At 43.7% G+C, this 19783-nt stretch overlaps 1 protein-coding gene, 1 long non-coding RNA gene and 1 other non-coding gene across 10 annotated transcripts in view; 2 read left to right on the top strand and 1 right to left on the bottom strand.

Moving 5' to 3' along the window:
- C2H3orf20 (chromosome 2 C3orf20 homolog) overlaps positions 1-18164 on the bottom strand; it is a 49003-nt gene extending 30839 nt beyond the window's left edge. Inside the window, exons 1-11 of one of the 4 annotated variants that reach the window (XM_053378054.1) lie at positions 17631-17712; positions 16133-16230; positions 14023-14609; positions 13127-13237; positions 12164-12292; positions 10945-11017; positions 9417-9608; positions 6980-7132; positions 4355-4475; positions 3316-3447; positions 248-371 (exon numbers count right to left, since the gene is read on the bottom strand). In XM_053378054.1, coding sequence (XP_053234029.1) covers positions 248-371; positions 3316-3447; positions 4355-4475; positions 6980-7132; positions 9417-9608; positions 10945-11017; positions 12164-12292; positions 13127-13237; positions 14023-14563 — 1576 coding nt within the window. In that variant the 5' untranslated portion in view covers positions 14564-14609; positions 16133-16230; positions 17631-17712. Of the gene's footprint in view, positions 1-247; positions 372-3315; positions 3448-4354; positions 4476-6979; positions 7133-9416; positions 9609-10944; positions 11018-12163; positions 12293-13126; positions 13238-14022; positions 14610-16132; positions 16231-17630; positions 17713-18088 lie in introns of those variants that run through there. The other 3 variants (XM_053378056.1, XM_053378058.1, XM_053378057.1) reach the window with 3 other exon arrangements.
- Positions 1-19783, top strand: part of LOC128408397 (uncharacterized) — a 34247-nt gene that overhangs the window by 3297 nt on the left and 11167 nt on the right. For 4 of the 5 annotated variants that reach the window (XR_008329059.1, XR_008329061.1, XR_008329063.1 and 1 more), the window contains exons 2-3: positions 319-376; positions 13139-13270. This is a non-coding gene — a long non-coding RNA (uncharacterized LOC128408397). Of the gene's footprint in view, positions 1-318; positions 377-13138; positions 13271-17858; positions 17905-19783 lie in introns of all 5 variants that reach the window. The other variant, XR_008329060.1, reaches the window with a different exon arrangement.
- On the top strand, positions 15873-15947 carry TRNAK-CUU (transfer RNA lysine (anticodon CUU)). The gene has a single exon. It is a non-coding gene; the product is annotated as a tRNA-Lys (tRNA).

Genomic DNA, 19783 nt, shown 5'->3' with positions numbered 1-19783 from the left:
AATTCATTCTTCACTGGATGAAAGACCATTTCATTCATTCATTCATTCATTCATTCATTCATTCATGGTGTGTGTGTGTGTGTGTGTGTGTGAAGCTTGTACAATTATTCATTTGAGTTTTAATTTGTATCATCATGGTGGGTGTGGGTGGATTTAGGTGTGTAAGAGAGATAGAGAGACCTCAGGATGCAAATTAAATTACATGCAATATGAATACCACATGACCAATAAGAATTACTATACCTACCTGAGACCATCAAAATGCCATTTATAAATTGTCTCACTATCTTCTCAAACCTCTTCTTAATCTCTGTTAAGGCTCTGACCCATTGTCCTTCCTGGTCACCACTATCTGTGCTTTTCCCAGTCGGCTGTGGTAAGTAAAGAGAAAAGGAATTATTATTATTATATTTGGGCAAATGGAAATTTATCCATGGGAGAAGTGGCCCTTGCTGCATTTTGAGCTATTTGGAAATAAGGGAATATCCCCTGCTAAAACCCACAATACCAGCGTGCACAGTTCAGCACCTAACCTTCCTCTGAATGCACAAGGTACTGCAGTTACAAATTCTAGCAAATTTTACAAATATGGATTTGAAAATATTTTTGTTTTCCTAACACATACATCAACAGTTTTGCTCTCAACGAGAAAAGGGAATTTAAAATATACATACATATCTATATATCTATATATTGTACACACAACACACAGACACACACACACACACACACTGTATTTAAGAAGTGGAAGTAGTAGGGGGGAATGCCAGCTGGGACAACAATGAATTCTTAATCTAAAGAATGACCCAATTAACACCAAGTGGCTGAGAAATATGTCATTCAGCCAGCCTATGAAGGCAGCCTGTGGGGTAATAAAGCATTTTAATGCAAAGGCTGTCTTTCCACAAAAGTGCATTCACAAAATAAATATTTAGAAGAAAGACCAGGAAATAGGCTCTTAAAGAAAGAAGGTTGCCTTTAATGTAGGTTTCAGTGCCGTTCCTGAGGGCTACTCTTCAAAGGTCAATGGGACTCCAGGGAAGCAATTTGAAAAGAGTCAAATGTGGCATACCTTCTTTTTATTATTATTAAGAAAGAGGCAAGCATAGTTTGCTTACTCGCCTTCATAGAAGAGTTAGCTTTTGCTGATAAGCATAAAACCCGGCTACAGGGATGTGTTAGCTAAAGGGCACAGCACTCTAATGTGTGAGGCTTAAGGCAATGTGCTGGAAAACTTAGGACTAAACAACGCATGAAACCAAATGTGCTGTTAGGAATCACATTGGTGGAAGAGTATGCACAGTCTGGTCACCTCACCTCAGAAAGATGCAGAGCTAAAAAGGGCTCAAAAAGGGGCAACCAAAATGATAGAGGTGGTTACTGCTGAGATCTGTGATACAAGCATGAGGCATCCCTTGTGATGAGACATCGCTAGCAGTACAATGTGCGATAGCGTAACACAAAAATATCACTGCAGATGTGATACTCTGCCTTTTCTTATCCGGAATGGAAACAACCAGACTAAAATGATACTCCTTAGGCTTCTTGTTTCCGGCAGTGAGAAATGTCTGACTCCCACACGATCGGACCCCAGCCATGCGGGTAAAATATGGGGGTAATTAGCCCTAGCAGACTCCAGAGGGTGGGGGAGGACTGTCTCATACCAGAGCACGACACGGCTGGCACTCTCCAAAGTCACTCTCATAAGCCGGAAATATCTATTTGATAAAATTATTAGATTTGGACAATAAACAGACATAGTCTGGACCGAAGAAAATTGAGAAAAACCTGCAGAACTGTACAGTCCCTGGTGTTTAAGCTCGGACTTCAAAGAGATTCTCATCATGGCATTTGGATTATGGAGGTGATTGGTATGTCCTTTTTTCACTTCTCAATATCTACATTTGGTTTTCTATGCCAAGCCTCATCAAGAAACCTATTTTTTTTTAAGTACAGATGGACTTCTATTTATAATTAAGTATTTAATTGCACAGCTTTACTTAGACTTGAAAGACTTGAAAAAGAAGAAACAAGATGGCGCTTGTTAATATGACACAGCACGGAAATATAAGAATTCCTCCCTTTTGTGAGGGAAGTAGGAAATATTTGCTAGCTGACTTTATAAAGACTTGAGACAACAATTTGGGATAACATACAGTGCATCTGTTTGCAGAATTCCTTCATTATGAGCGAGAGAGAAGGCCAAATGGATGACTCGCAACCCCCCTTCTAGGTCCCAGAGGGGGGGATTGTGTGGTCTCTGGGAAGGCTGATCGATTATCAAATGACTTATATCTGTGGAATACAGTTCATTTACGTTGCAACATTGCAAACAGTATGCTCAACAATTTAACAATTAACCACATGGAAGTTACTGCGTCATTAAATTTCAAATGACAGACTTGGACAACAGCCCGGATTGGAATGATTTAACAACTTGGGAGTTGCTGCATCATTAAACTTCAAACGATAGACTTGGACAACAGTCCAGATTGGAAGACTGGAATGAAATCAGGAAAAGTTGAAAAAATATATATACATAAACAAAGCTGAACTCAATGGATGAAAGGATATATGATTTCTGACATGATTGAGAATCGCATAGCTAGGGATGGAAAACTTTAAAGTGTTAAGATCAGAATGTAGAAGATATGAGAACAACAAGAAGAAGGCAGGAACGAAGATATTGTAGATATACTTCAGAGGTCCAGACTATGGGAAGCCCAGAAAAAATTAATAATTAGGACTGTAATTTGGTTGTTTTTTATTGGATTATAATTGGATTATGAATATGATTTGATGGATATGCTAATTGGCTGTTTTTATTGGAAAATTAATAAAAAATATTTTTTTAAAAAATGATACTCCTTCATCCTGTGGATTGTAGTGGTACCTATGCAGTTTGTTGTATGCTATCTTAAATGATTATTCCATTTTTAATGCTTTGTGAGAATTTACTATGTATATGTGATTTGTATGTAAGCTGCCTTAGGAACTTACGTTGAGGGATGATCTGATGATAGATAGATAGATGATAGATAGATTGATAGATAGATAGATAGATGATAGATAGATAGATAGATAGATGATAGAGTCTATCACAATCTACAGTGTACGGAGGTAAGACTTTCGTATCCCAAAAAGAGAGATAACAGAAGAGGGATTGCTGTACTAGAGAAAATTAGACCTAGGACAAGTTTTCAAATGTTACTTCTAGAAATTTCCCTCAGGGTTATGAAAAAGTCAGTGGACACGCAGTTACTGGATATCCTATTGTTACTTGCATAATGTTGTTTCCATGCTGTGACTTCTTACCTGCCTATCAGATTTGGATCTATGTGTGCATCCCTCTCTTACCAAAGACAAGGTGATGCTTTCACTTTGTTCGGTGAAAGTAATTGTCATTGAATTTTGATTAACAACCTTGAGTTTTAGCTGTTCATTTATCTAAGGAATAAAAGAAGATAATGAAAGTCTTAGGGGCTGATTCACACAATTGGCATTTGCCACTGTCATCATGCTTACAGGATTGTATCCAGGGTCAGTCCTACTCAGAGTAGTCCCATTAGTGGACATGATGGACTTCATTTCAATGAGTCTTACCTGAGTATAATTTAGTTGGGTGCAATGCAAAGTGTAAAAGCCTTCTTTCCCACATCTAAAAGTTCCCTCAACTAGCGGTGAATTTGTGGGGAAATGTTGCCCAAATTTGGGGTGCAGGCTCCACATTGTTTAGGCTTCATGTTACTGTGATTCACATTACTGTGATTCTGATGGGGAGTTCATTATACTACTTTATGTCCACAGCAAACTCAAGTCTTGGACAAATGGGGCATTTGAGTTCCAAGCTAGATGACATTAGTTGTGTGAGTGCACTCAACACGCCGTGAGCTAAGCCATGACCTGGCTAAGTGTGTTATCCAAACCTAACCTCATGGATTCTCATCCAGACAACTCACAAACAAATCTTAATTACAGCTCATGGTTTATCTGGAGCAAGACAAACCACAAACCAGGGTTGAGATGACATGCTAAGCCAAACCATGTATTAGCCCCCAGCAGCACAGCAGAGGGAGGACCAAGGGAGAAGTTCAGCAGCTGTGATCTTGTCTCTGGGAACCCTCACACAAGTGAGTTTGTGGCAACTAGCCCAATGCCTGCTGGCAGTTCTGGGATTTTTAAAATGTGACTCTGGAAACCAGCAGGAACAAAGCATAATCTGGAATCTCTGCCTATAATTTCTCTCAGCTAGAAGAGCACACTTTTAGAGATATTTGTAGAATTCTAGAGAGACAGCTATTCCAAAAATGTGAGATGTTAGTGGATTCTTTGGTCTGAGAGTTTCATTTGATACCTGATAGTCTAACGACTGCAGAATCTGGTTTTTGGAATACCAGCTCCAGTGCTGGGTTAAATAGCCATCCTTGTCTCTAATGCTCCCTCCTTCATTATTCATCATCAGTGCTATTGAACAGCTGGGTGAGAGGAAAAACAGTTAAACTATGCAATTTAATACTAAGGGAGAAGTTGATGGGAATACATACATAATAAAGATTCTGACTGTAGCGATTGCAGTAATATTGGGAAATTCATAACAAGGAACTCAGTGGCCCATTTTTTTTAATATCCTGAACTGATGTGATTGAACCATGATATTCATAGCCCACAATAGATGTTATAATACTGTTGCACACCTCCCCAATCTCCAAGCGGTGTGAGATTCCAGAGGTTCCAGGCACTTACCCAGGGTTCATGTTTCTTTGGGCACAGTGGAGACTGTGGTACCTTTATGATAGAGGGTTTATTTACACACATATATAGCCTGAGCCTATGATGGAGGGGTTCACAGCATCAACACCCTAAAGGGTCTTGTTTCTCCCATAGCTAGAGCCTTAGATTCAAACAAAAGCTTGCTGCTTTACTTCTAGGTCACATTACTGCCAACTCTCAACTCTCACAATTGTCTTTTTTCTAACTACCAGCCAGCTGGGCGACTACTTTTCTCTGGTGTGGAACCTAAATCCATCAGCAGGCTTTCAGAAATTATTAAAACTGATTAGTTGCATGCATTTACATCATTGCGTGATTTCTTCTTCTGATGATAAGTCAGGTGGTCAAGCTAATGATCCCTTTCCTCATTCCCACAGGCACAACAGTCAGTCTCCCCCCTTTTTAGGGGTCCCTACTTTCCTATGAACAGAAGGATCTGCCAGATCAGACTAGTTAGCCCATCTAGTCCAGCACCCTGCTCTCACAGAGGTCACCCAGATGCCTGGGCGAAATCCTCAAGCAGCACCCAAGCACAAGAACACTCTCCCCTCCTGTGGTTTTCAGCAACTGGTATTCAAATGCATTGCTGCCTCCAGCCATGGCCTCTTTAACCCTGGCCTCTCAGTTTCCTCAGATCTCTCTATAGCTGCTGTGCTTTTGTTCTGGTTGTTCTTTACTCCCCAGGGAATATCAGCCTGCCCCTGTCTGGCTGCAGAACTATGTTAGCCCCCCCCCCTTCCAATCCCCTTTCCAAATCCTCATCACTCCAATGACCTTTTTCTCCCTGAGCAATGCCATGTAGCGTAACCATTAGTTACACCCAGTGGGGTTATGCTTTTAACATCTGCCATTAGCAGCTTCCTATATCACACGCTTTAAAGACTGAGAAGTGAGATAATTAATTAATCCTTCCATATAAAAGGAATGATGGATGCAAATCATGACAATAAATGACCAGTAGCAGAACTACACTACTTGGTTTTAAATGTCTACCATGAACGATAAGGCACATTTGATTTAATTGGGGTTATGGCCCTTGGCTTTTCCATCCATGTCACTGGCTAGTTATGTGACCTTGAGCTTTCCCTGTGTTTCTTGTTTATTCATCTGTAAAATTGAGATAATGCCTCTCTCACATGATACCTAAGAGGTCCAGGAAATGAAGGCATTTCTATAAGCACCCATTAATATCTTTATAATCCTGAAGTTACTACCACCACCCAGTCAGCAGAGTTTAATGTTCTGAGCCTATGAGACACTTGCAGGTATCAATATAAACAGCTTGTTCTAGCATGGCTGGGGTCAGGATTACGGTACCCATGTGTGCTACTTTACAGAGGACAGTCCTCTGTTTGAAGGGCTTTCACAGGATGACGGTCCTCTACTAAAAGTAGTCTTCTGTTTGGGCCGTTTGGTTCAAGTCCAGTTTAAAGAAAAGCAAGCCATAAGAAGGGAGAGCAGCGGCCTTGAAACTACCCATCAGCAGTGAGCCCCTGAACAGCAGTCTGAACAGGCACCCAGGTGAGCTGGCCACAGCCTCGCCCACTATGGTGAGATGGATTGTGGCTAACATGTGCACCTCCAGATGTTGTTATACTACAACCTCCACCATCCCTGATCATTGGCCATGGAGACTGGAGCCAATTAGCGCTGGAGTCCAACAATGTCTGGAGGACTGCAGGTTCCCCATCCCTGATTATAGCAAATTATAGTAATGAGTTCTAAATTCACATCTATACATGTGTAAATTATATGCACATTTGCGACCTTTCTGGTGATGCCCATCCTTTTTGGTCTAAGCAGTGATGCCCATGTGGTGGAGCAATAGTGACATCGGGGCATGCATGTGCACCAGTGGGAGTGCCAGATCAGCAGTGTCAGCCCTACCCATTCACCCGCACAGCCCCAAGACTTGTCTAGGTAAGCAGAAGCAATGCCAGTACCAGTTGTGTACAACTGAGCCAAGGTCAGTATAATTCAATGTGGGTTTTTTTTTAATAAAAAAAGTAATCTCTTGGTATGCTTTCACCACTGCTTTGAAGGTGCTGCTCCCTTCTTGTTTAGACATTTGGAAATAAGGAGAGTCCTACTGGATCAGGCCAATGGCCCATCTAACATCAGTACCCAGAATCTACTGTGTACTCAGCTGTTGCACTTTTCCCCACTCCGCCCCCTGACCAAACATTTAGGATCAATAAGGGACACTCACCTGGCCTTAAAGCAATAGCGTATCCACGAATGGCCCTGAGACGTAATTGTACCTAGAAGCGTTTGACTAGGAGCATCCTGAAACAGAAGGGTGATGGTTTTTCCTATACAGCATATGGGAAACTGGTAGACGGCAACACTTCCTGATGGGTAGCTTTGACATGGGTCAAGTAATATCACACTTTTTTAGAAAAAAAAGAAAAGAAAGGCATTTATCTTATTATCCATTGTGGGAACTTGTATTATTACAAGTTCACTCAGCTGGATCTTTGATGAGGGCTGTTTCCAGTGTTACAACTAAGACAAACTTGAGCAACAAACTGTAGGAACTGCCTTGAGGCTTCTTAATACTAAGGTCATATCCAGTGCTTTTAAAATAAAAATAAAAAATAAATAAGGTGTCAGCACTCACCATGAAGTTGTGCACACTTTTAACATTGGGGGGTGGGGGGTGGTACTACGTGCCCTTGAGTACCCCTAGGGGAAAAAAACACTGGGCATATCTCTGAATTATAAGGTATGGTTCTGATTTAGTCTTGAGTCCTGACTACTGGCTTCCTCCTCTAACCAGCTCCTTGTTTCCTGCAACTGATTCACCCCAGACTCTTGCCTATGGCCTGGTAGTGGGGGGGCACGGGGGGGATCACTTTAAAGTCCCTGCAAGTGCAAAACTAACACAATTAATTAGCCTCCTCTGATGCACTAGCTTTCCCCATGAAGGGAGATTAGCAAGTGCGTACTCTATATCTGAAATCATTGTCCTCATCATTCTGGGGCTTTTTGCCTTCTTGTATCATTTTCATATGCAGATCCTTGCCAAACTGCCAGTAGTGAAGTTTTATTCAAGGCTTCTGAGTGTCTGATGGAGCATAAGGTGCCTCTGTCTGTGAAGCAATCTGCCTCAGAGGAGTTATTTCCCCGACATGTTCATAAGCAGCGCAGCAAGGAAAAGAATCTATTAGCCAAAGTGATCAGCTAGAAAAAAGGGGGTATGTAAAGGTCTCAAAATGAGGCTTTTGTGTTTAATGCACTGTGTTAGAAAACGGAGACTGACAAATGGAGTCAATTGAACTACAGAAGTGATCTGAAAGCCTGCACTGTCAGAGTCTTTCATTCTTAATTCCCAGTTTGGTGGAAAGATCAAATGGAGCATGTGCTTCTGTGAAACAACTCCAAATGAACTGCAGCCAAGGGGCTGTCAAGGAAGTTTGGGGAGGGAGGGAGAGAAGAGAAAGCAAGAGGGCAAAGGATTTGAAATAGCTTAGCTCTGTGCTCTTGCAATGCAAGCAGAGAGGCCTCAGCAGCACCAGCTAAGCTAGCAGTACTTGAATTACATCACCCCCTTGCTTTTTTGTGCCATTGCTCCCTTAGCTACTGATCTTAGAAGGCTACAGTGCAGCCATTATTTGGCTGGCATTTGGGGGGAGGAGATTCTTGGAGTGTGGCTGTAGATCTCATTAAGGCTCTCTCCTCTGACCTTTTTTCCTGCCCCCAAATTTGGGGTACGGTAAAGTGACATCCCACAGAAAGTGAGTCCGTGTCCTCTGCAAGCCCTCACACAACAGGGAGGAGGGGATTTCTGATAGTTTATCATTCTGTGGGCTTGCGCTGTCCTAAATTCTACAGCTCTCAGATGCCAACTTCACTAGGAATTTCAAATTAATTTCAGAACTGGAACGGGCACACTTTGCTGCATCTTTTCTTCTGTTCATTCATTTGCATTCTTACGTCCACAAGTGCAATGAAATTCCCCCTTCCCTCCCCCTTTGTGCAGCTCCCACCGCCAAATCTACTCTGGGTTCCCCCAAAGTGGTGCCTGGTGCCTATTGGTGCTGGTAGGGTAGAAGGCAAGGAGACCAACAGCAGGTGGCGCTAGAGACAATGACAGGCAGAGCCACCCCTGGCTCATTGCTTGTAACAAGGCAAGCAAACAAGGGCAGACTCAGGTTGGTGGGGCACCGCCTCACTGGACCTAATGGAGCAGCCTCCACTGGCTTCCCCCATCACTCTTTGGAGGAAGTCCCGCCCCATTTCTCCTGCAAGGCCGAGGCATGTCCACCTACCCTGCGCCTGATGTCACATACAGTGGTGTCATGTGTGGAGCAGGTTAAGATGTAGTGTGCCAAAGCAAGCACTGCTGATCAGCTGGTCAGTGGCCCTTGCAAAGCCCAGTGCATCACGCCCGGTGCAGTTCTTTGCAGCAAGCCCCACAATCAGCTGAGCTTTAAACATTCCACGCCAGCACAGGAGGTTTGGCTTACAAAAATAAACCAAACAGTCTAGACCCATTAAAGGTCTGAAGAAACTGCTAATCAAGAAGCCACACTGAATTTTGTAGCTGCACTCAGAAGAAGCCTAATCCCTGTACAGTAGGGATGGAAAAGAACAACAACCAATCCTATTTCCCAAACTCGTTCCCCATACATTCCTAAGGATACAACATCAGGGATGTTCCATCAGGAAAGGAAAAGAAGAACTTCTTCCCTTTCATACGCCGGACCTCGGTAGCTATTAGGGACACTGAAGCCCTTTTCAAGGCCTGAGACGGTGATCTGTGGATTGTCATGTAATTTCTCAGGATTAGGGGCCTCGTATGGCCTTTTGTTATGGCTGCATTCCTCTCTTCCGCTCTAAAAGGAACAGAAACAACAGCAGTGTCTCTTATTAGACACCTGTGTGTCAGCAGAGTTGGAACTTCAGTAGGTTTTTTTAGTTAGTTAGTTAGTTAGTTAGTTAGTTAGTTAGTTAGTTAGTTTACCACCTTTCATCCAAAGATCACGGGGCGAGGGGGAGGGATAAAAATACAAAATGAAATCACACAATACATAATAAAACAAAAAACAAACTGATGTCATTCTCAGGATTATTTTTTTCAATAGCTCTCATGTTCAGGCTGCCAGTAACTTTACAGAGCAAAATAAATGAAAGGGGCTGAAACTTAGAATTAATTCACACATACGTAAGTGCCACTTGGGAGAGGGAGTCTGAACGAAATGAGCAGGAGGGGCCCCAACACAGCAGGGCTGGCTGGCTACATTTTCAAGAAAAGGCAACATCCACACAATACATTTAAAGCACTATCATACCACTTTATCACTCATGACTCCCCACAAAGAATCCTGGGAAATGTAGTTTGTTAAGGGTGTTGAAGGTGGTTAGGAGACCCTGTTCCCCTCACAGAGCTACAATTCCCAGAAGGGTTTAACAGCCAAAGACTTTTATGAGTGAACTCTGGGAACTGTAGCTCTGTGAGGGAAACGGGTCTCCTAACAACTCTGGGCACCCTTAACAAACTACACTTCCCAATATCCTTTGAGGGAAGGCCTGAGGCCTGTGACTGTTTAAGTGGAATGCAAGTGAAGATAAGAAGAACCTGCTAGATCAGGCCATGGGCCCATCTAGTCCAGGATACTGTTCTCACAGCGGCCAACCAGATGGCTGTGGGAAACCCTCAAGTAGGAACCCAGCACAAATGCACTCCCGCCTTCTGTGCTGTCCAGCAACTGGTATTCAGATGCATTACTGCACTTGCTAACTAGTGGTGTGGATGGGGCCTAACTGAGTAATACACATTTCCATCTAAAGATGAGGTAGCCCTAAGACCATTCCAGAGTCAGTAATGGCCAAAATGTTTTGAGCTAGGTTTGAGTTAGGTTTGAGCTACATTGTTGGCTACTGGTGCAAATCCCCAGTTTTGTATGTATAAAACCCACTGATCAATCCCTGTCCTCTTCAAGTAAGTCTCTCATGGTGCAGGGTAAGGAAAGGCCAGTTCCTGGGACTCTGGAGAGCTACTGCCAACCAGAGAACCAATTACACGCCTAGATGGTCTCTATATAAAACATCTGTCTACATATCACCCCACTGCAGATGTGGGGTTGCGCGCTGAGCTTTCGACCTATTAAAATAACCCGTGAGATTACCCTATAAAGGTGTGTTGTATCCTAAACATTTGAAGATGCTTACATAGTCCGGCAAATTTCTCGGAGCAACTCCCTAGCTTCAGGACACGGGTCAAGTCTCTCATCATAAGCTTTACCTGGAAAACATACATATATATATATATATATATGGAAAGAGCTCTCCTAAAGTCTTCCTGTAAATCCGTCAAATATTAAATTTTATTCAATACAACCTACTGGATACTTTTGACATTTCCACATGGTGTTTTTGTAAGTTGCAAATAGCCTTTTATACATTATACCGTATTTTTCGCCCTATAGGATGCACTTTTCCCCCTCCAAAAATGAAGGGGAAATGTGTGTGCGTCCTATGGGGTGAATGCAGGCTTCAGGAGAGCCCCACCGCCAGTCCCACAAGCTCAGGGGACAGCGGGGAGGCGGAACGCCGCCATCCCGCTGTTCCCCGACCTGGTTTGGAGGCTGGCGGTGGAGAGAAGCGTGCTTCTCCCTGCCGCCAGCCCCGCAAGCTGGGGGGACAGCGGGGAGGCGCAGCGCGCCATCCCGCTGTCTCCCGACGTGGTTTGGAGGCTGGCGGCGGGCTTCCCCTTCCCCCAGCCCCGCAAGCTGCCAGAGCGATGCCGAAGCTGCGCACAGCCCGAGCTTCCCCCTCCCCCAGCCCCACAAGCTCCCAGAGCTGCCTGTTCTGGGGGCTGGGGTCGGCGGAAGCTCGGGCTTCCCCCGCCCCAGCCCCGCACCTGGGGGGGGGGAATAATTTTTTTCCCCTTTATTCCCCCCCCCCAAATCTAGGTGCGTCCTATGGGCTGGTGCGTCCTATAGGGTGAAAAATACGGTACTTCACATCACTTTATCAAAACTGGAAGTCAAAATTCATTATTAAATTCTTTGCACTCACCAGTAAATCTCTCTCTCTCTCTCTCTCTCTCTCTCTCTCTCTCTCTCACACACACACACACACACACACACACACTCACACACTCACACACAACCTCTCTGTTTGTTTATAGGCAAATAGCCATGTGGAAAGCCCTGCTGTACCAGCTCAATAGCCCGGTTACACTAATGACTGCTACACCATGCTTATGTTGGCATATTATAGTCATGATCCTGTGCTCCTCCAGCAGTAAAGTCAAATGCAAAATGCTACCAGTATCTACAAGGGCTAACACAGCAACAGCATTGCAACATGGGCTCCCATAGCATCTGTGGAAACTCTGCCCTACGGAGCATTTAGTATTCTCTCATTTTCTAGAAATTGTATCTACCTGTGCTCTTTTGCTGCTTGGTGTCTTTCATAGACAACTGAAAGCAAAGACAGTTCATTGACATTTGCTGTATAAGCTGGGTGGTGGAAGATATAGGAATCGCTGGAAGTATTGGTGCCATACCACGTCCTGCGGCAATAAAACACAAACTGATGAGTTAAGAATTCCTTTCAATTTCAGATTGTTTTAAAAATGAAAACACTCTGGAGAGCAGGAAGTAAAATACCTCAGAGGTACCACATCTGTGAAGAAACCCTGAAATGGCAACCGAAATGAGCAGCCTGATGGAGCAGCTGCTTCAGGAGGAAAGCTTACAATGTTTGGGGCTTTTTAGTTCAGAGCAGAGACATGATAGAAATTATGTATATACAGAAAATGGAAAGAGAAAGGTTCTTCTCCCTCTCCTCACATACGAACTCAGGGGCGTTCAGTAAAGCTGAATGTTGGAAGATTCAACTCACACAAAACAAAGTACATCTTCACACACTGCAAAATAAAACTGTTAAGGGTGCAGAAAGTTATTAGGAGATCCTCATTCTCTTCACAGAGCTACAATTCTCAGAGTGGTTTAACAATCTAGTTATATGGTGGAATTGTTCTATCATGCATTTCAATTACGAGTGGATATTTTATAATTGATTTTGTCCTTAAGAAGCCATTTTGGCATGTATGTAGTATATATATATATAAATTAATAAATAAGAATAAAATAATGTAAGAATAAAATATGCTGGCCTGGACTCTGCCACCTCATTCGCATCTTGTTCTGGTGCATACATACACCGAGGCAGAGGCACAAGTGTTCTTGCTACCATACCCACTTGTTGGCCCATCTTCTTGACACATGCAAAACTCCTGGGAACAAAAGCATTTCCAGCTGCAAAGGAGACTAGAGTATAAACAGTTAAAGGAGCGGTGCTATCATAGGGTCCAAACACCTGACAACACTGTTTCTTCCCCAACCTCTCCTCCTAGGTTCTTTGGGTGTGAATTCAGCTGCATCTTCGCGTGTTTTCGGGATCAGATTTTGGCCACCTTCCAAAAACCTCCTTGCAATCTCCTCAACACTGGGGCCTGGGAAGGAGACATGATGGTTAGAAATTAAAGGTAATATTTGAACAATTGGGGTGTACATTTAGATAGATATAGATATTAAAGCAGCTACCATGCATAAAATAAGAAAAGTGTGTGTTCATAGCGGCAGCGGAATGTAATTTCCCATTAACCAGTGTGATTAACTGCAGATAAAAAATGCTGCTGAGTGAAACCATTGGTCCCACTACCTTGGTGTTGTTTAATTGGAAGCAGTTTCCCAAGGTTTCTGTTATTATTACCAAGCACTTGTTATTATTAGTGCGAGAGGCCAGAGATTGAACCTAGAACCTCAAAGCAAGAATGAAAGCATTAGCCCAAACAAATCTGGCCTCTTTACAGTCCCATGTCAAAAAATTGCATATAATTCATGAATGCTAACTGAGCCTCTGAGTGCTAGCTCAGCCCAACTCAGATCTTACAGATTTCATCCTGTACACTCAAATATAAGGCAAAAGGTGACAGGGTCTGCCCATGCAACACACATGTTCAATCGGATATTTGCAATGTGCCTACATTCACACAAGGGTACACGAGAAGGCAATAATCCACATCACCAGGAACCCTGGTTTTTGGTGTTTCCAACTGCAGGGGCCATAGCATGTGCTGGTAAGCAAATGACAGATATGTGCTGCCTTCCACAACACTCGGTTTCATCCTGGAGGATGGTGCCTACTTGTCTGATAAGGTTCAGGATTTCCAAAGAGATTACTAAATTCTATGTGTAAATTGAAGCTGGCAGGAACACTTAGTTTGGATGATCTCACCAGCAGCTGCTTCAATCATTAGTTTCATCTTCATCTTCAAGAGTTCAGTGAGGAGATGGACAGACCGTTTTTGGAATTTGAGAAGCATCTGTTGGTCTTCAGATGAAGGGGTCACATAATTCGCTTTTAACCTTGAGGGTGTTGGACCCACCTTCTGAGCTCTTGAAGTAGGAGTGGAGGAAATATCAGCGTCTTCCGTGGAAGCAAACTTGACCACAGGACAATATAAACCAGCAAATGATTTTCTCGGTGGTGTCACCAGGAGCTCATCCCATGTAAACTCAAAGATATTCTTGACCCCTCGTGGCACATGGAAGCCCATTTTCCGCCAAAGGATAAGCATTTGTACCATGTCTGCCAAAACTCTTGGTGCCTTGGCTTTGATTTGTGCATAGTCTACACTTTTCACTGGGGAGGCCCTTGGGCTGGGCTTCTGGTCAGCCTTTTGGTCACCCTTGTGATCAGTCTTTTGGTCTCCTTTGGAGCTACCCTTTGAGTCGCCTCTTTGGTCAGTCTTTGTGTCTGGTTTTGGGTCATTCATATCACCACTTCACCTATTCCATGGGCTAGAGTTGATGTGAGCAGATCTTTAAAAAATGTGATGGAGAAGATTGTGTTATTGTGTTATGAATGCCTTCTACAGCTAGCACTAACACTACTTCACACATATTTGTTTCATTTATATCCCACCTTCAGCCCAAAGAGCTCAGGGAAGCATGCCTAGTGTTCCCAGATAGTATTCTATTCACATCAGCCAGATTTGCTTCCACAAGATTTCTGCATCTTTCAGAGCACACCCTGGGACCCACATGGAGCTTGGTCCTTTTCCAGAGGACCTGCACTCTACAATAGCTAAACAAAAAAATGTGGTGGACAAGAAGAGGTTAGGGTTTGCCAAATGGATATTAGGGACAGGACAGGGAAGAATCAGGGGACAGAAGGGGCATAAACTAGATTTGGATCATCAAGAAATGGTTTGCTAGAGGAGGAAAGTATGTTGATTGACAAAGAGAAGTGCATTCTAGACAGATAAACAAATATAAATGTTTTGATTAGGGGTGTCTGTTCTTTGAGATTTTATTCAGCTTGGGTCAAACCAACCTAGACTGTAATCTTTACAGGACTCTTACAAAGTGAAAGCCTTTCTGAATCATTTGCTTTTTGATCCTGAGAAGACTATGCAACTATCCCCAGCCCAACCAGGTTATTTGTCAATACTGCAGACTCATTTCTAGAAAATGTCTTCTTCCCCTATGCTTTTAAATCACCATATTCACCACTCTGAGTTCCTTGGAGGATGAGCAGGAAACACATGTATAAGAGACAGCTAGATAAAATGTGTGTGTGAGGGGGGTGGGAGCTCAAATTTAGCCATCTCTCCTAGAGTCAAGCTGGGATGTGGGTGGCGCTGTGGGTTAAACCACAGAGCCTAGGACTTGCCGATCAGAAGGTCGGCAGTTTGAATCCCCGCGACGGGGTGAGCTCCCATTGCTCGGTCCTTGCTCCTGCCAACCTAGCGGTTCGAAAGCACGTCAAAGTGCAAGTAGATAAATAGGTACCGCTCCGGCGGGAAGGTAAACGGCGTTTCCGTGCACTGCTCTGGTTCGCCAGAAGCGGCTTAGTCATGCTGGCCACATGACCCGGAAGCTGCATGCTGGCTCCCTTGGCCAATAAAGCAAGATGAGCACCGCAACCCCAGAGTCAGTAACGACTCGACCTAATGGTCAGGGGTCCCTTTACCTTTTACCTAGAGTCAAGCTACCCATCTGCAGCAAGGCTTCCACCATATGGAGGTAGGAATGCTGTTTTAGAAGGCCCCAAGCACAAATGCTTCATGCTTAAAGAAAGCCTGCTGTAATAGCTCAGTTGGTAGAGCATGAGACTCTTAATCTCAGGGTCCTGGGTTCAAACCCCATGTTTGGCAATAGATTGCTGCATTGCAGGGGGTTGGACTAAGATGATCCTCGTGGTCCCTTAAGCGTCTATGATTCTCTGTGTGGTGAAAACAATTCACAGGCTTTGGTCGTTTGGTTCCATCTACAGCCCTCATACCAGTCATACTCTTTTTGGTGCAACCGAGAGATTAACCAGTAGATTAAGCACACACAACCTTTTCTGTTTCACTTAGCTCTTTCTTCAGCAGTCAACAGGTATATTAAAGCTCAGCTCCAGGTTACAGTTTGAAGACTGTGACATGAAATGAACCAGCTGTAACGAAGGAGAACAGGATGTGCATCTCTTCTGCTTTCTTAAAATTTAATCTAGAGATATGTATAAACTGTGGGTCCAATTCAGTCAAGCCACACTTAGAACCACTTTGTTCTGGTACTCTTAGAAATACATCTTAAAAGAAACTGACTGCAGTGGCCTAAAGACAGAAGCTGGCACAGTAGGCTTGAAGGACAAAAAAATGAACTGAGTTATCATGTATAATTGAAAAGGCTATGAGAATTAAAACATGGAATTCAAGAGACATTAAAACTTCCCAGCATAAGCAGGCAGCCATGCTTGTTTTTATTGCCCCTATGTTCACCAATGAGAAGTCCAAAAATAGTCCCAGGCATTTCAAGTGTGACAGATAAATTACCCTTGATTTAATTAGAAAATGCATCTGAAGCACTTTCTTAATTACAAAGTAAACTTTCAGCTGGAACTAATAAACTGTCAGTCTAAGTTTTATGGAAGTTGAGGTTTCTACGGCTAGCTAGAGGCTAATACCCTCTGCAGAGGAATGGCTAATTAAGTTCAGCCTCCTTCTCACACAAGCCAGCTCAGTAGAGACTTCTTTGCACTCATTTAGGGCTTGCTTTGCGATCTCAAATGGAAAGAAGCAACCAACATATTAGACGGGCTGTCCAGTCCACCCACCTGAACCACGAGAAGACAACATGGTTCCCTCCAGATGTTGTGGACTACAACCATAATAATTTTATTATTTGTACCCCACCCATCTGAATGGGTTGCCCCAGCCACTCTGGGCAGCTTCCAACTGATATAAAAGCACAATAAAACATCAAACATTAAAAATTTCCCTTTACAGGGCTGCCTTCAGGTGTCTTCTAAAAGTTGTGTAGTTATTTATCTACTCTGCTTCTTATATACAACTCTCATCATCCCTGGTCAGCATGAAGAAAGTCTTCTCAGTGGTGGGTCTTCACCATTGGAATGCACTCTCTAGGGAGGCCCACCTGGTACCCTCACTTCTACCATTCAGACACCAGGCAAAAACAGGGGAGGCTAGTCCATTAGGGAAATGGGTTGCTGTTCCAACCTCCATCTGCCCTCAGCCAGACCCCACCTGCTTTTCTACTTACGATTCCAGGTGGTGTCGCTGTCGTCATCTTCCTACTTAGCCTCAGTGTTGCTGTTCAGGAGGGAGATGGCATCAGCCAAAACTGGAAATAGCTAGCTATCCTTCTGAGTGGCTCAGGCTCCCTGCTTTCTGCCCCCCCCCAAACAGCCCTAATTTACCATCTCTGATTGGACAGTTGCTGTGTCCGCCCAGGGATCATAAATTTATGGTCAAGGTGTGGGATGGAAATGTTGTAAACAAGCTAATAAATGCTACTGTCCTTTAAAAAAACCAAAATATTGCCCCTCCTCCATACCTGATAAGCACAATTACTGCATTTTGAAGAGTGTGCCATCTGCACCGGCCCCTATAGTTAGACTGGGAAGAACCACATGGTCAGTTCCACTTCTGACTAGGGATAAGCATGCAGGAAGCCAGCATAATTTGTATTTTATTTTTTAAATGCATTTGTATCCCACCCTTCCTCTCAAGGTGGTCAAAGTGACATATATAGTTCTCCTTCTCCCCCAGTTTATCCACACAGCAACTCTGTGAGACAGGCTAGGCTGAGAGACAGCGATTGGCCCAAGGTCACCCAGTGAGCTTTGCAGCTGAGTAGGGATTTGAACCCTGGTCTCTCAGGTCTTATTCTGATGGGCCCTAGATGGTTTGGAATGTGTGTGAGATAGATAGATAGATAGATAGATAGATAGATAGATAGATAGATAGATAGATAATGAACTGCAATGCTTTCAGTGAAATGCTTTGGATTACCTACTGTTAACCGCAGATGTTCCAAGAGTCGCAGCAGCAGCAGCAGTTGAAAGTTGTGTGGCGATGCTGCACATTCCATATGACATGCCCATTCTTGCATCATAATAGGAAAGAGCACTGTTATGTAGATTCTCACAGTGAGGTTCAGGCCACATACGCAAGGCCACACTCTAGGCAAGAATGAGCTGAAGAAGCTCAACTTGTTGTTTTTACAACACAATGGACACTTACCCTTCCCAGGTGGGTGGCAGTTACAGCCCCTCGCTCTGCTGCCATTCCGTCAGACAGCTCTCACATGGTTGCTGGCCATTTGAGAATTCCCCCGGCTGGCGTGATCTCAGGGCGGGGCTTCCCGATTGAACGCCAGCTTCAAACGGACCAATCAGAGGCCCCACCTGATGGGCAGTGCCTTGCTGGCAGACCAGGCATTGGCTACTGCCTGCTGCCATGCGCGGTCAGGCAGCAACGCTTTAAAAGGCCAACTGTGCTTACCTTCCACAGTGCTGTTGGCACTGAAGTGCTTTTATACTGAAAATGTCAGAAGTGAAATTGAGAAGCATCATGAGATGCGGAAGGGCCAGAGCTCAGTAGCAGAGCATGTGATGATACGCATGAAAAAAAATCCCACATCTTGTGCTTGCCATCTTCATGCTGGTTGGGAAGGGCTTCTGCCTAAAACCCCAGAGAGCAGCAAGCCTGTGTATACATTACTGAGCAACACCCCACATACAACTATGCTAGAAACTGAAGCCTGCAAACCATTATATATTCCTAGCAATGCTATAAGCCACAGGGTGCCAGCTGCTGGAGTCAGAGTATGCTCTCATATTCCAGGGTTTCTAAAGAGATTTGTCTTTAGACTGGTCTATGTTTTTCTAACAGCCCTTCAACCTATTAAAGCTCCTCTTAAGTACTAGAAATCAACAGTTGATTAAACTTTTGGGTACATAAAACAGTTGTCTGACCCTTGTGCATAGCTTGTCAATATTTTAGTAGTCGGTTGCCATCTAGTGGGCTGTAGCTTTGTTAAGTCTCAGGAATGCTTTGGAGGATAGAAGTTGCCACCATTCACTGGGCTTACTTCTTGAAGAGAAACGTGATCTTGAGACACATGGAATTGCTGTTCGCTTCCACCAACACACACACATTTGCACCCACCCACCCCGCTTGTTGGCTGCATCCAATGCAACACTGTTGTTCCTGTTTATATCACTGAGATAAGTAAATCAGGACAGGGAATACACAAGTGTTGCCTTATTTTTTTAAAGCAATTGCAAAGCTATGAGCCCCCCCAGATCCTACATCAACTGTATAGCTCAAACTAAAATAGACACTGTAGAATTGGAAAACGCATCCAGTTTTATTTTGCTGCCAGTTGTCATCCTAATCACTCTGCATCAGTGAAAGGGACAGCTTTAAATATTTAAGTAACACAAAACAACTGTTCGGGTTAGGGAGATGGGTGGAAAAAAACCGCTGAATCTTTCCATTATATTAAAATAGCAGCTTCTGGTAACACTCACCCACATGAACTGCTTGCTTTGTCAGCACTGTCAGAAATCCAGATGATTAATGGGATAGCAGAACCAGCACCATACTAATCTTAAGAGGTTTCCATTCAATGCACTATTTTGCTTGGTATGTGAACAAATGCCAGCTGCCACGGGGTGGACACGGTTTATAATTTAGAAGACC

This window comes from Podarcis raffonei, chromosome 2 (genome assembly GCF_027172205.1).
Source record: "Podarcis raffonei isolate rPodRaf1 chromosome 2, rPodRaf1.pri, whole genome shotgun sequence".
In the NCBI taxonomy this organism is placed as follows: domain Eukaryota; kingdom Metazoa; phylum Chordata; class Lepidosauria; order Squamata; family Lacertidae; genus Podarcis; species Podarcis raffonei.
Note: the sequence above shows the minus strand (reverse complement) of the source record. Positions and strands in the feature narration are given on the sequence as shown.